Genomic DNA, 14,729 nt, shown 5'->3' with positions numbered 1-14,729 from the left:
AGTTTATGAGGCACATAAGAACCAATGCACCAGAGTGCAACAGCTAAACAAGTTCCCTCAAGGATGGCTCTCTTTTTCCTGTTACTGTTCCTCAAAGTTTGGTTGAGTTATCTGAGGTTTCTGGGGGTTTTTTGCAGGATTGCAGGTATTCTGAAATTTTTCAACCTCAAAAACTTATCTGAGAGATTTCCAGCAGCATTTTCCGCTGCTACAAGCAATGGCACATCTGCCCAGTACTGCTGTACAACCCAGCTCTCAAAATTGATGAAATGATGGAGTAAATGTCCAGGATAGATGTCATCGCAAACAAAAGCTGGCAGAGCTCAAACCACATCTGAGAAAACTGGGCACATGTGCAGGGGCTCTTCACTACCCCTACTTTGTGCTTTGTCAAAGTTGCAAATGTAAAATCTTAGCTGTCACATCATGATACTGCAGTAGAGAACAGAAAAAAAGAGATCCTGGCTGCCTCATCAACCAACTAAAAATATTTCTTTTATTTTTTTAGGTATTTTGTCTTCCTAACAATTCACATTAACTTGTACAGCTGAAAATCCAGGACAGCCTAAAAAGTCTTTCCAAGAACATAACATAATATTCTGTCCTAGACAGTCATTAGCACATGTCAGGACTATGTCTTCTAGCCAAAACAAGAGAGAGGGAAACTTTACTACATTTTTGTAACTAATAAAATGTACAGCTGCAATGAGACTGATTCTCTCTCTGAAATGGACTGCGAAGTGTTCATGGAAGTTTATCTACCTGGGGTGGATGTTTTCCTCTTACTTTCTTTTTCAAGGGAGAAATTTCAAATTATATTTATATAGTCCTCTGAATCATTCAAATTCAGTCCTTTGTACTAACAGGAAAGCCTCAGAGCTACAAATATTTTTCCCCTGTAAGGATTACTTTTTTTCTTCTTTTACTTTCCCTTCTGCCCATTACTAATTAAGTGCTACTTGGGGGAAACACTTCCCGCCTATAATTTGAACTTCAGCAGGGTAAACGAAACAGGCAAACGCTTGTCTTGACTAATTTTCTGCCATTAATCTTATTAAATTAGAACAGGATTGCAAAGATAGCCTGAAACCACTACAGCACTCAGAGTTCTTTGCAGACTGCTACAAAGGCTCCTGTCTGAAAAAAAAAAAAAAAAAAACCAGAAAAGGAAAAGGAAAAAAAAAAGAAAACCTGTTCAAGCTACAGAAAGATTTATTGTGGTTTTTATTAACATAAAAATGCGTGCACATTTGTTACAGAAATATTCATTGCTTCCAGGATCAGAATTAATTCAGAAAAAAACAAATATTTTACTCTAGTCATTTGGTTCCACATACAAATTTTATCTTGACTAACATACTAGTTGGTCTTATAAAAGATCAGCCTAAAAAGGGGAAGTTTGCAGATAATCTATAAGGTCTTCTGAGGTGAACTCCTGTGGCCTCTTCAGTGACAGTGAGGGTTGAACTGAGATTGAACTGAGGGAGGAGAGTTTTTCTGGTTTGTTACTTGGGGGTTTTTTGTTTGTTTGTTTTTTTCTTTTTATCTTAAAATGGAAGGCTGGGTTACAGAAACACATGAGATTTGAAGGATTGCTGTAAGAATGGAAAGCATGTGGGGCATGGAGGAGGAGCCATCAGCAGTCATCAGCAAAACAGCTGCTATTTCCAGATTTGGCTTTTGCCCACCAAAAATTGCTGGCTGGCCAGTGCTGTGTGTCATACTTAAATCAGAAAATAAAATTAAAAGCTTTCAGATGAAGAGGAAGGGAACAGAATCTTGTACAGCAACTGGAGACATTTTGAAGAGAAGTAGTGGAAAGGAACCCAGCCATATCAGTGAAGAGTGCTGGCCTGGGTGAACCCTCACAAAAAAGAGTGCTCATTTAGGACTTCATCAGCTTTGTCATCATTCTCAAAAAAGAGTATATATTTCAGGGGCATTTAACCTGCCTCAACTGGAGAATTAATTCTTTCAGCTGAGCATGCCCTCATTACTTTCTCATTGATACAAAGCTTTATCTGCAGGCAGATGCAATAACTGTTTCTGAACTGAAATTAGAGGTTGAAGACTATAAGAGTCTAATTATCTGACTACATAGGAGATATGAGGGTTTCTCCAGTAGAAAGACTAGGTAAGAATGAAATATGGTGTTTCATGGGAAATTCCATATATCTCACCCTGAAATTAAAATATTTGTCACAAATGCAATTTGGAAAAAAACCTGATGTGAGGTCAGTTGGACTCCTTTGTTTTTTCCCTAACCTCCACTTAAAGACAGAATAACTGAAGTAAGAATTTTTTAAGCCATTCTAAAGAAAGAAAAAAAATCCATTCTTAAAATGTAAAAGCTTATCTTTTAGATAATATAATTTTGTGTCAGGCTAAGACTAATGGAACTTACTTGAAACCAAAACTTTTCTTTCCATAATGCTTTAATTTTCACAGAAGCATTAATATTCTTTGAGAAAACATTTTCTTCCCAACACCAACTTTCACAAATTGGAGTAAAGGGACAGAGTTTCGAAAGGTTTCCAATGAGCTGGAAAGAATTTAAAAAAAAAAGTAAAAGAAACAAAAAATAGGAAGTCTAGCATGTATTTTTTATTGTCTTGTAATATGGGGAGTAGCAATTTTTATGCAATATACTATTGGACTAGTAAAAAAAAAAAAAGACCACCTGATTCATCAGAGCTTTTGAAACAAAAAATATACATTCCTTTATGGTAGCATGCTTTTGATTTAAGCACAAGGTCATGGTTAAGCAATCCCAGTATCTATGATTACTTTGATATTTCAGAGCTGCTGGCAAGGTTGGTGGTTGAGTTGGTGGCAAAGCAACATATGAAGAGTCATATTTAAAGTTTCCCAACAAAAGACTACCCTCAAAAATATATTAATGGTCTGTTATATGGTGTCAGTTTTGCTATTTATAATGTACCAGGACAGAATGAAGTGCTTTGGCCTAATTTTGTGTGTAGCAGAAATCAGGCCACAGATCTGAGAAACCTACACAAACGGTATATCATATTAGCTGTGGCGGAAAAGCAAAATCTTCATACAATTTTATTTTTATTTTATTTACTGTTCAGTTTCAAATGTTAAAATATTTTCTATTGGCATTTATTTCATAAATGTGATCCTTCATAAAGGTGATCATGATAGTTTTATTTTTCATAAAGAAGCTGAGCAGCTGTAGCCTTTAGTGGGTTTCAATATTTTTTTAAATGCTATGGGTTTTGTTTCTATGTAAAGATCAAGCAAGGAGATAAAATGCATATACTTGTTCAGTTTACCTCTGCTTCTGTGACAATTTTCATTTTTTATTTGATTTCTTCACCACCTCAAAAATATATGTACTTTGACTTGTTTCCTCCTCAGTTACAGCCAGACCATTTGGTCCATTTGCAGTGCTATTCCCACCCCTCCTCAATTATCCTGGCTCCCCTGTTTCCTTTCCTGCCCACCTCACACCCTACCAGGTGGGTACCCCAGCTTTTCATCCTCATAAATTCTTCTATACCTCTGAGAGTTTTCATTGCTTGAAGCTTGGTCTCTCACTGAATAGTTATAAGAAATGAAAAATAATTGGAACACCCAAAAATAAAAAAGCCAAAGAAGCATTCATCAACACTGACAATAAGTATTGTAACAATAGCAATATGTTAATGATAATAGATATGAAATTAGCCATAAATTAAATGCAATCCATCCCACTGTAAATCCAGAGTTTAAAAGCTCTTGGTGTGAAGAACTTTTCAAGCAAGTACACCTGCTCGTGCATTTGAATCTTAGTTTTATGGAAAATTGTGAGGTCACTGATAGCAGTGGAAAATCAAAGCATTATGGAAGTTTTAGTTTCAGTAAAGTTTTAGTTTCAGTAAAGTTTTAGTTTCAGTAAGTTCCATTAGTGTTAGCCTGACACAAATTATATTAATAATATCTAAAAGAGAGACATTTTCAGAACGGATTATTTTTCTTTCTTTCTTTCAGAATGGCTTAAAAAATGCTAACTTAAGTTATCCTGTCTTTAAGTGGAGGTTAGGAAATAAACAAAACAGTCCAACTGACCTGACATCAGGTACTTTCCAAATTGCATTTGTGACAAATATTTTGATTTCAGGGGTGAGATATATGGAATTTACCAAGAAACACCATGGCTGACCATTGACCATCACCCCGAGCAATGCCAAAGCACCCACCTCAGTCAGCGAGGCACTCGACATGCAAGTGTAGATGCAAAGGGCACCAAGCGTGCTTTGTCAGGAGCAGTTCCATGGTCTCACCCATCCTTCTCCGCGTGCAGGACACGCTGGCACACGGCTGGGGCCACCAGCTGTGGCAGAAAGCCCATCCCTTGGTGCAGTGGGAGGGTGAAGCCAGGCAGCGTGGGGCAGGCAGCGGCCTCGCTGCAGAGGCTCCAGGAGCAGCGTTCTGTGCAAATCCTGCACCAGGCCACGGGTGCTCTGGGCTTGGCACCAGCTGGGCTTGGGGGAATCCACTCCCCGTCCTCCATAAATCTAGCCCAGTCCTAAATTCCTCCAGCCAGGGATCCATTGTGTTTCCCCCAGTTTACACAAGGCTGCTTTGGTGCCTGTGTGGGCATCTGCCCTGCGGAGCAGCAAGCTGGGTAGTCTTTGTGGCTGGAGCTAGCAGAAACCGCAGCACAACGTGAGGGTTCCCCGTGCCCCTCTCCACCATGCTCATGCTTCAGGATAATTTGGCGTGACATTTTCCAGTTAACAATTCTGACTGCAATTTGGCTATAAATTAAGGATGGTTTCGGTGTGGTTTTTTTTCTCTTGCCTTGTGGTTTGAGGGATAGGGGAGGGGGAGTTGGTTGGCAAAATGGATGTCTTGGTCCTGGTGTCAGGCTGGCTCCCACACAGTCCCTTTTATCAGCTGTATGATGATCCCAGCTGTGAGCATCGAGGTGCCAGGAGTAATTAGAAGCGCAGCTATCAAATGTTACTCTGTTCACAATGAGAAGCACTTCTCTCTTTTTTTTTTTCCTCCTCCTTGTGAACTTTTCACATTACTGGGCTGAACAAAATGGGTGGAGATTTCTCCTCAAGCTATTTCTATTGTTATATAACTTTGATAGCGACATTAAGTGAGTCTTTGCTGGCTGGCTGAGCCTTCTGGAGCCTTTTGGGTGTTAAATGGGGTTCTCTGCTCAGTGACCTCCAACAAGAGCTGACGTCTCCTGATCTAAGAGCTTCCTGTTGTTTTACTGGTGACGGTTGGTTTTCTATTAAGCTCATTTGAGTCCTGCACATTTTTACCCTCTGCCCTTTAAAGGGAGGGACTAATGTTAGTTTTGGCTTCTGAATGAAAACTTCACAGTTCAGGCTCACAACAGAGCAACTGCAAAAAAAAAAAAAAAAAGGGAGAAGGAAGAAAATTTAAATTATAAATCGTCTTTGGCATCATGGCATGCCCCATTAACAGCTGACTTCACTGTCACTATTATCTGTAGCACATTATTTCAATGTCAAATGTTCCCAGTATCAAGCATCCTACAGGCTTTGCTAGTCATTCAAAAGTCATGAGCTGTGCTTAAAAATTTGTGAGATTTAAGAACTTGCAATAATGCATATTTGGTATTTCCTTCTGCCTTTCAGTGTTAAACCTTCATGGGTACACAGAGGTCACATTTTCAGACTTTTCTCCGTAGCCCTCAGGGCTAGAAACTCCAAAATGAAGGCTGAGATTGTCAAAGAATTAAATTCTTCTAGGAGCTTGAGGGGGCAGGGGGGCAAGGAGAAATCATATCAGTGACAAAATCCCAAGAGCTGGGAGAAAAATTAGTAAGTGGGACGCTAGGGGTGCTATTATTTCCTTGCTGGTGACTGAGGCTAAATAGCCTAAATCACAGTGCTGATTTAATTTATACAGATTTTACTTTAACATTAAAAAAGCTAGAGAATTTCATCATCACATTCTTAAGCCAAGCTGCTTCAGAGCCCCATGGTACATATATATGCTTAAAAGCAAAACTCAAAGAGAGGATAGAATTTCAATCACAACTCTGGATTTTGTGCATTCAGTGGATGATGTTTGATGTGCTGATGTACATTCCTACACATGTCATCTGGAGCATTTATTTGGAGTGGGAGCACTGTCCCCAGGCTTCCAGGCTGCAGCCTGACCTCCCCAAAGGCAGAGCTGTTCACCCACCAAGCCATTCCTCTTCTGCTGCTCCTGAAACCAGGACAGTCCCCAAGAAAATAATTCACAATGCAACCAGATCACATGAATTACAGCAAATTGCAGGCTGTTCAACACATACGAAACTAATTTGGACTGAGGGAGCTGGCTTTCAGCTCACAGGTAGCAAGTAGAGTTTACAATACATGTATGTGGAGTGCCATGTTGAGGTAGGACTGAAAACCCAAGAACTGTTTTTGTTTTGTTTTTTCTAGTTAAGTACAAATTAAATTATGCAGCTTAATGCTATTCAAACAGAGCTTCACGTCTATAAAATTAACATATTAAAGAGTTCCTGAAAGTATTGGCCAAAATACAAGAATTAAAAGTATTATAAGAAAACAGCTTTGAATGAATCCACAAATGAAAAACCTCACTGTCATATTTATTTACAGATACATGAGACATTCTGAAATCAGGGCATTTTATTTTCCCTTAGCATTATGTGTTTAATTTGGAAGTCCTGTATTTTAGACCTTCCACTGAATCAAAAACCAAAACAAAAACTTCAAAAGCCATTGTTACTCTATTCAAGTCTAAACTCTCCCTTTGTTCCTTTAACTAATGAGTTTATACTGTCCTGCAGGGAGAATTGACACCAGCCTCAAGTAAATGAAAGCAGGCCAAATGTTGGTAAGATCAGAGCACTAAAGTAATTATGGGTTGATTAAATGTTTATCTTCTTTACAGGTGGGAAGGGAAGAATGAGAATGAAGTGGGACGATGCAAAGAAACTGGCAAGATTCATGTGACAGTCAATCACAAGTACTACAGGCCAACTGAAGTGGTAAGAAAATGCCCTCCCTTAGCTTTGCAAATGAATAATCCAATCACTCAGCCAATAAATTGCTGCATTTGGCCAGCAGTCTGTGAAAACGGGTTAATTGCACTCCCGCTGCCAGCTTTTAGAGCTCCAGATTAGCCTGCTTGCTGGCCCCTCACAGCCAGCAAGAAACAAGGAGCAGGCGGGAGGAGCGGATGGCCCTCGCACAGGGACACTGCTGCTCTTTGGTCACCCTCCCGAGTGGGAGAGACAGTGCTGAGGGGCTAAAACATCATATGGGAAACACAAAAAAGCATAAACCAGCTCTTTGTGAATGGGAATACGGGCATCTCTTCTCCATCTGCAAGCAGGGAAAGCAGAAGGAGGCCACGGATGGGTTTGGTTATGAAGTTCCACCCTCTGTGCTTTCACTGTAGTGTTTCAGCTCCAGCTACTGAGTGTCCTCTGCCCAGCTTACATCTGAGTGGGTAACTGTGGGTGCTGCAAAATCCTGTTTTAGATGTGCTTGTATGCTTTGGAGGGTCCCACTCAGCAAATGCCCATTTGCAGAACATATCTTTACTCCCAGGAATGTTTCAGTGAAATCTGCTAAGCCAGCACATGCTGCTGGCTGGACCAAATCCCTAACCCCTGTGCTCCAATCACCTAGTGAGGATTCTGGGAGAGGGGGAAAACCCAGCAGTATTTCCAGGTCAGGCAGGATGGTGGCAATGCACAGAGATGGTACAGGATGAAGCCTGGTTTCAGGACACAGGGAACTATAGCCCCAATTGTGCTATTTGGAAGTGGGTGTACCCAGGAGAGGATTTCTCCTCTCCTGGGGAAAGTGACACGAGCCCCACTGGCTGCTGACACAGCATCATCTGTCAGTGTGCCCATTCAGAAGAGCTGTGTGATTCAAGCAAGGGGGTGACAAGAGCACCTTTGTGTTGCTGACACAGATTGCAGGGTGGGAGTAGGGGGCTGCTGCTTGGCAGTGGGCATGGGTTCTAAAACTGAAATTCAGAGGTGAATAGAGACTTTCATGTTTGTTAAAAAGGGCTGGACCTGTGTATCAGAATCAAATGCTAGGAAGTCATTAAGAGCTGTCTGTCATTCTGTGCTATGGTAAGGTGTCAGGGTGATAAGGAGGACAGAGACAAAAGGACTTGCGAAACAGGAAAAGGACACTTGACCCAACAAGTCTGTGCTTTGTGAGACCCACTTTCCTGCTTTGTCATACCTCTTACTAGCAAGTAGGTATTCACTCCTCAAAATTCATGATTAGTATGCAGCTCTTTGGAAGTCCTCACTGTAGTTTCACGTTATTCATGCGCTCAGATGTTTTCTGCTGAAACAGTGCTGCCCGTGGTCCTCTTCGTCTGTGTCCCTATTGGTGTCCCTGTGGGAACACAGTGTCTGGATTTTAAATTCAGCTAATTATAATTACTGTTTTGGGAAGGTGCATAAGCACACATCGCTCAGGAATACTCAACATTTCTAGTGGCTCCATACATGAGAATAGGGAGGAATTCAAATACAGAGTGGAATGTGGGCTTGGAATAGGGCTGTGTATAGCCACAGGAGATGTCTGATGCTTATCTGAAATTACCTGGTTTCTCATGGCACAGCTTCCCTTGAAGGAGGGCCCCATCTCTATCTTCCAGTACCCTCATCTTGCCTTGCTTTTAATGAAGTCCCAACTTGGTTCCCGTCTGTTCTTCCTTCCTGTTCTGTGGAACCCAGGAAGGCTGTGAAGCTGCTCAAGTGTGATCAAGGTAGAAGCACAAAGTGAAGTACCTTTGTCCTAAGGAGCATGCAGAGGAACTCTGGGGGAACTCTTCTATGAAGACATGTGATATCCTTTTTCTGCCCTCAGTTTCATTTTTAGATCGTCTCAGGATGGATAACCAGAATCGCTTTCTCCTTTTTGTTTTTAATTCTAATTTGATTTCCATTCCTTGTCAAAGGCAGGCAAACTACTGTTTGTTTCATTCAGGGAATCACATCTGTGCCATTCAAAATACTGGACCAAAACCCAATCCATCACAAGAAAGCAAGGAAGAGCAATGAAATAACTACAATGTACTGACAGCATGTGTCCCCTGCTGCCACTTGCACCAATACTGCCAAAGGCAAGAAAGCCTCAGGTTGACATTTTGGGAGGAGGCTTAGCCAGTTCAGTTAACAGCAATTCTGCTGTTGAATCACAGCTGACACAGAAAATCTGATGCTCAGATTCTCATGTCTTATTTGGAAACATTTCTGTCTGTCTGTCTCTCTAAAATTTAACATGGTATTCTGGAAATTGAAAATAAACATAATTTAATCTTGTGTACAGTCAGTTCTGACAGTGCCAATACATTCATTTGAAAACACATTTGTTTTCTTCAGTTAGTGATCCCTGGGGTCAAGGCCTCCCATTGAAAAGCTTAGCTGTACTGAAGAAGAAACCTTGAAATGTGAGACAGTCTTCTGGTCAAACTAAGTAGATCCTTTGAATGTCTTGGCTCTAAATCTCTTCACTCTGCTTTTGACTGCTGTGGGGCCCCTTGATATTTACTGGCCTTGGGAATTGTTCCTGCTAATGCCTCTAATGCCTGTCTCTCTCCTTCCTTCCTCGTCTCTTGCCAAATGCAAACCTATCAGTATCATTTCTTTCAGCTTTTATCGAATTCCTATCAGTATATTTTCTGACCCTTTTAAAATGCTTTTGGAGGCTAACCTGCTGCAAGGATTGGGGGAAAATTTTTGTTTGTTCCTTTCTTAAAATCAACAATTTTCACAGGAGCTTCACAGCAAGATTGCTTTCTATACTGAACTCGATACACTACAAAAGGTGCTTTCACTTATTTTGCAAGCTTTTTAAGCACATGGCTAGAAAAGTCATGCTTTACATTCACCTTTGGCTCTAGGCATGTAAAGATCAGTTTCCAGTACAGTTTACTCACCTGAGAAATGTAGGTACTTCAGAAATTATATCATTAGTCTTTTCTACTTACAGTCAGAATATTCATATTGTACGTAGGCAATTTAGTGGGTACTTGGATTTAAATAATCTATTTGGCATTCACAAAAATAATGCTAAAATAATTTTCATTTTTTTCAAAAGTTAAAACTGAAATTCAATAAGCTTCTTGGTGAGCTAGAAACAAGCAGCCCTGCAGCACATAATGTCATAAGCATCAGGTCTCTCAACCCCAGAAGTTGGGTAGCTTTTACAGAGTTAGGGTCTGTCTTTAATTTTCTTATCTTTCAGCAGGACAATTACTATTAATTTGTATGCTTGAAATTCCCCCCAAGAAATGCACAAATTATTCTAATTAAATTTTGCCCATTAAGGTGTTTGAATTAAAGTACTTCTATTATTTTTGCATGGCAGAAATTAAACTAACAGTTTTATAGGTGCTTGTTTCATTTCATTGCATTTTCCTGCAACAGTGAAGATTAACTCCAGGTCTCATTCGTCTGTCTTGTCATCACAGAACTTAGATGTATCTATTTCTCAGTTAGGAGTTTATGTCACTGTTTGAAAGGGGAAAATAAAAGAAGCCCTTTAGCCATGTGTAGATGTTGCTTTTTCTCCAAATCTAATATTCTGCATGTGTAACAGAGAATTCTTCCCCTTTTCTCCCACCTGTTTCTGCAGTTGTCCTACAGCTTGTCTGGCGTAGGAACTGCAGGTTGGATCTGTGGTTCACATTTGTTATGGGCTGGCGTGGCTGTAACTCTGAGCATGTGCACACATCATCAATGCAAATTTCCTTCCTTTAAGCAAGCTTGGAAACTCTGTCACAATGTGATGCTAATATTTAAGTAGTCATCTGGCCTCTTATTATTCTTCTTCAAAGGAAAAAAGGGCATGCTAACTTGCTAACGTCTTCCTCTTGTTATCCACCTTAAGCAATTTTTCTCCCAGTTCTTTCTAGCACTGATATAATTGAAATATATATATAAATATATATATATGAGATATATATTTATATATATAAAGTCCTATGTGTGTCACTTATATTAAATTGTCCTTCTAAAGTCCTATGTGTAACACTTATTCTAAATTTTGCATTTTTGCTTAACTGTGTTTGGCCTCAGTTACCCTTTTTCCTCCTCGGAATTAAGCAGGACGGCTTTAAATTTCAGTCTCTTCAGATGTTTTTTAAAAATTCAGCTCTGTGTTTCCCATGTTTCATAGGATTCCAGTAAAAATTCCTTGGGGCATATCACATTCTCCCCAAGTCAGCTTTCTAAAAGTCAAAAACATTTCTGAACTCCTCTAAGTGCTCCTGCCCTAAAGAGCATTTAGAGTCTAATGAAACCATGATCACAAACCCCTAAATGCCCCACACTTCCACTTCAGTTTTCATACAAGTTTCATTTCCTACTCTTAAGTTCAGAGCTGCCTGTGACTGCAAACTGTTCAGATATCTGCACGAGGAAACACGTGCTTCCCCTCCTCAAGGATCTTTTTGCTCATCAATGTCAATATGTGGCCTTTATTAACACTCATGAAAATGAAATGGGAGCATTCAAGGAAGAATAATCTTCAGATTATTTTCCTGTCTATTTTCCTCTAGCAGTCAGGTAAAGAAGTTGTGAACTGTCATAAAACTGACAGCCTTCTCTTATCTGTTTTCTTTCCTCCTTGTTCTGAAAATGTACGTCAACATCTGAGAACTATTGCCTCTGCTGTCCTTAATTCTCCTGCAAGCTGACTTTGCTTCTGTCTCAGCCAAAATGTTTATATTGTTCCTTACTTTAATCTCAACATTATCTCTGCATTGCTTTGCCATCCTCTTCCTTTTATTTGTCCCTCCTGCCAATAAAACCTGCAGTAGATTGTTTGTTTGTTTTAGTTAAGGCCTTACATATCAGGCATTTCAGAGGTATCTCTGAAAATATACATGTCAAATTCAGTCAAGCAAAATAATGATCAGTAGTAACTTGTCTCTATAGCATCTAAGAGGCACTTAACATATTTTAAATATTTCTCAGCAAGCAGGAGAGAAAGGGTTTGTAGAAAAATAGCGTCACTGTGTTTCTGCCTCTGAAACATGTATGGCAGAGCAGACTGCATGGCTTGAGTGATACCATTAAGCAGCAGTAAAGCTGGGGGAGAGCCTGATGGCATTGTCATTCCTAGGGGATGCGACCATCCTTGAACAGATAGCTTTCTGCATTTTTCATCTCATCCTGACTTTGTTCATTTTGGTTCTTCCTTAGAAGAAAGGAAGATCATAATTGCAATCAATTTTTCCTTTCAATATGTCACCAAGCTGGAGAAGATTCAGCAGGCTCATGTCCAGTCTTGCTCCGTGTCTTGTTTAATCCTCTTAACAGACGCTTAGCAGGAGCCCTAGCTTACCTCCTTTCCAGTAGGAGCAGATACCTAGTATGTGCCCCTCCAGGCCTCCCACACAGATTCTGACTTTTTGCCTCATAATTAGCTCATTACATCAGAATTAGACCGGCACATCCAGTAAAGGAATCCCTCTGGACACCACTGCTCACACACTGTGCTTTACTCAGTTGCTTCTCTTTGCGTCATCCTGCTCCTCCTCTGCTGTGCCTCCAACAAAACATTTCTCTGGCAACTTCTACAGCTGGCTCTGTTGCCCTTCTTCTTTCACCACCTCTTTCTTTGCTGTCATTCCTGAGGGTTTGAAACCAGCCATGTGTCATCTGTGACCTTCACATCTTCATTGATCTTCCTGAGACTCTCCGAGTCTGCTTTCCCACCCCCTAATGCCACAACCATCTGACAAGACTAGCCAGAGGAAGAGGGTGTCCTTACCTCCTGGGGTCTAGGTTGGAGTTTGGCTTTTGCACCTTGGGTGTCGCACCGTATGTTTGTCTACAAGATGAGTCGTTTTCCTTTGGAAGTGTTCAGACTGGCTGAAGAAATCTCTGACTGATTTTGGGCAATGCAATTTTCCATTCTGGGTGGGTAAAGAGATTGCAACCCCATGGAAAAGCTGGTGTGTAAAGATAAAGCTGTCATCCAGGCAGAAGGGTTGGTGGTTTTGATTCATTGCTCATTTTTCTAAATGATGTTGACACATAGCAATTAGTGGCAATCTTGGATATGACGGATCTGGGCTCAACTCCTGAAAACAGATTTTTAAATTAAACTTAGGTGAATAGAGGATTAAGGCTGAGGGAGAGGTGGATGAGGATAGAAGGCTGTCTACCTCCTTAATTAGACCCTACCTGATTCAGCCAGGCATCCAAGCAAGTGCTTCACTTCAAGGGCCTGAATAGTTAATAGGGACAGTTTCCATATTAGTAGCCAAGAGTGCGTTTACGTTCATTGCTGCATCTTAATATGAAGGAGAGCAATTTATCTGTGATGGGAATTGAGAAGGCCAGCCCAAACATTGTGGGAGCTCAGGAGGTGACAGCTGATTATTCTCATTTGCCTGCCCCATTGTACAGTGCCTGGGAGCAGAGATGCTGAAATAGCTCAAGACAATTTCTTTAGTCAGGTTCTCTTAGGGTAGCTTCACAGGCAAGAAGGAATTATACCAAGTTGATGCAGATTTTTTGCATTCAGTTGATTTGTAGTTTTAATCAACTGCTGCAGCCCATAATTCTTCTCTGCCTTCCTAGCACTGGGGGGTCTTACTGCCACCTCTTCACATATTCATGTTTATTCATGCACAGAAAGTCTCTTTTTATCTCACCTCTTATCCCCTTGCCTCCCCCTTCTCTTGGGCTGCCATTTGGCCTGCTCCTCCCTCTTGTTATCTCTCTCTGTGGTCTCACCCTCATTTGGACCCTCGTTTTCTTATCACTGCCTGTCCTATGCCTGTCCCATGCAAACACTCCAGCAGATGTGGTGGGAAATGCAAAGCCTCTGAAGCAGAGTCACGAGGGTGGGAGAGAGACAAAAGCCATGACAGAAGTCCAGGCTCAGGCAGCACCAAGGCACATTTGTCACAACAGCTAAGTGTTCCCTCCTGACAGCAGTCTCCACCACCTACAGCCTATTCCCCATTTTCTACGAGAGATCAGACATTTGAAAGAGACAAATTCTTGTTCAGACCACCTTCAGGCTGGTTAAGTCCAACCTTTTGGAGTTTCCAGAGAGAGTGGCAGAGTTGCTCAGCACAAATCGGTTCCCATCATTGTTTTTCTGAAGACCTTGGTGCCAGAGGTGCTTGAGGTCACTTACACACCTGATTACTGTTCAGATTTAAAAATGGGAGAGTGTCTGAAGATCTGTCTCACTTTCAGATGGTGTTTTATTATTTTACAATGGGTTTTTAAAAGTCAAGCAATATGTTAACAATACTGTTCTCATTTGACTGCATTTCCCACATCATTGTAACCTTTTCTTTTGAGTGTGCTGTGCCAACTCAACCCTTGCAAGGGTTTTAGAATGGCAGCAGAGAACGGTAAATGATATGATTTATATGAAAATAAAAATGGCTTTTGAATACAGAGGATAGAGGTAAGGTTTCCTTCAGTAAATCTGGAATTAAGAGCTAGTCTCATGTCTGATTTCTCCAGCCTTAGCCAGAGCTTGCTTGCCTTCAGCTGTTTGTACTTTATTTTATGAGTGAGTGGGCGTACAAAGGAAGATGACAGCCCCAGAGTGTTCATGTGTTTCATCTGAGAAGCCATGAGATGGTTGTAGTGTTGGCAATAGCAGTTTCTGCTGGGTTTGGATCAGTAGAGGCCTTGACATCAGCCTTATTCACCACAGGAGTGCTCCAGTAGGGGTTTGCTGGGGAAATAGGTGTCTCCAGCCTGGGCA

At 40.9% G+C, this 14,729-nt stretch overlaps 1 protein-coding gene across 1 annotated transcript in view; it reads left to right on the top strand.

The window, feature by feature from the left end:
* GMDS (GDP-mannose 4,6-dehydratase) overlaps nt 1-14,729 on the top strand; it is a 409,268-nt gene that overhangs the window by 328,278 nt on the left and 66,261 nt on the right. The window contains exon 9 of the mRNA XM_063161557.1: nt 6,901-6,997. Within this exon, the coding sequence (XP_063017627.1) occupies nt 6,901-6,997 (97 nt within the window). The remainder of the gene's footprint in view (nt 1-6,900; nt 6,998-14,729) is intronic.

This window comes from Melospiza melodia, chromosome 1, assembly GCF_035770615.1.
Source record: "Melospiza melodia melodia isolate bMelMel2 chromosome 1, bMelMel2.pri, whole genome shotgun sequence".
Taxonomy (NCBI): Eukaryota; Metazoa; Chordata; class Aves; order Passeriformes; family Passerellidae; genus Melospiza; species Melospiza melodia.
Note: the sequence above shows the minus strand (reverse complement) of the source record. Positions and strands in the feature narration are given on the sequence as shown.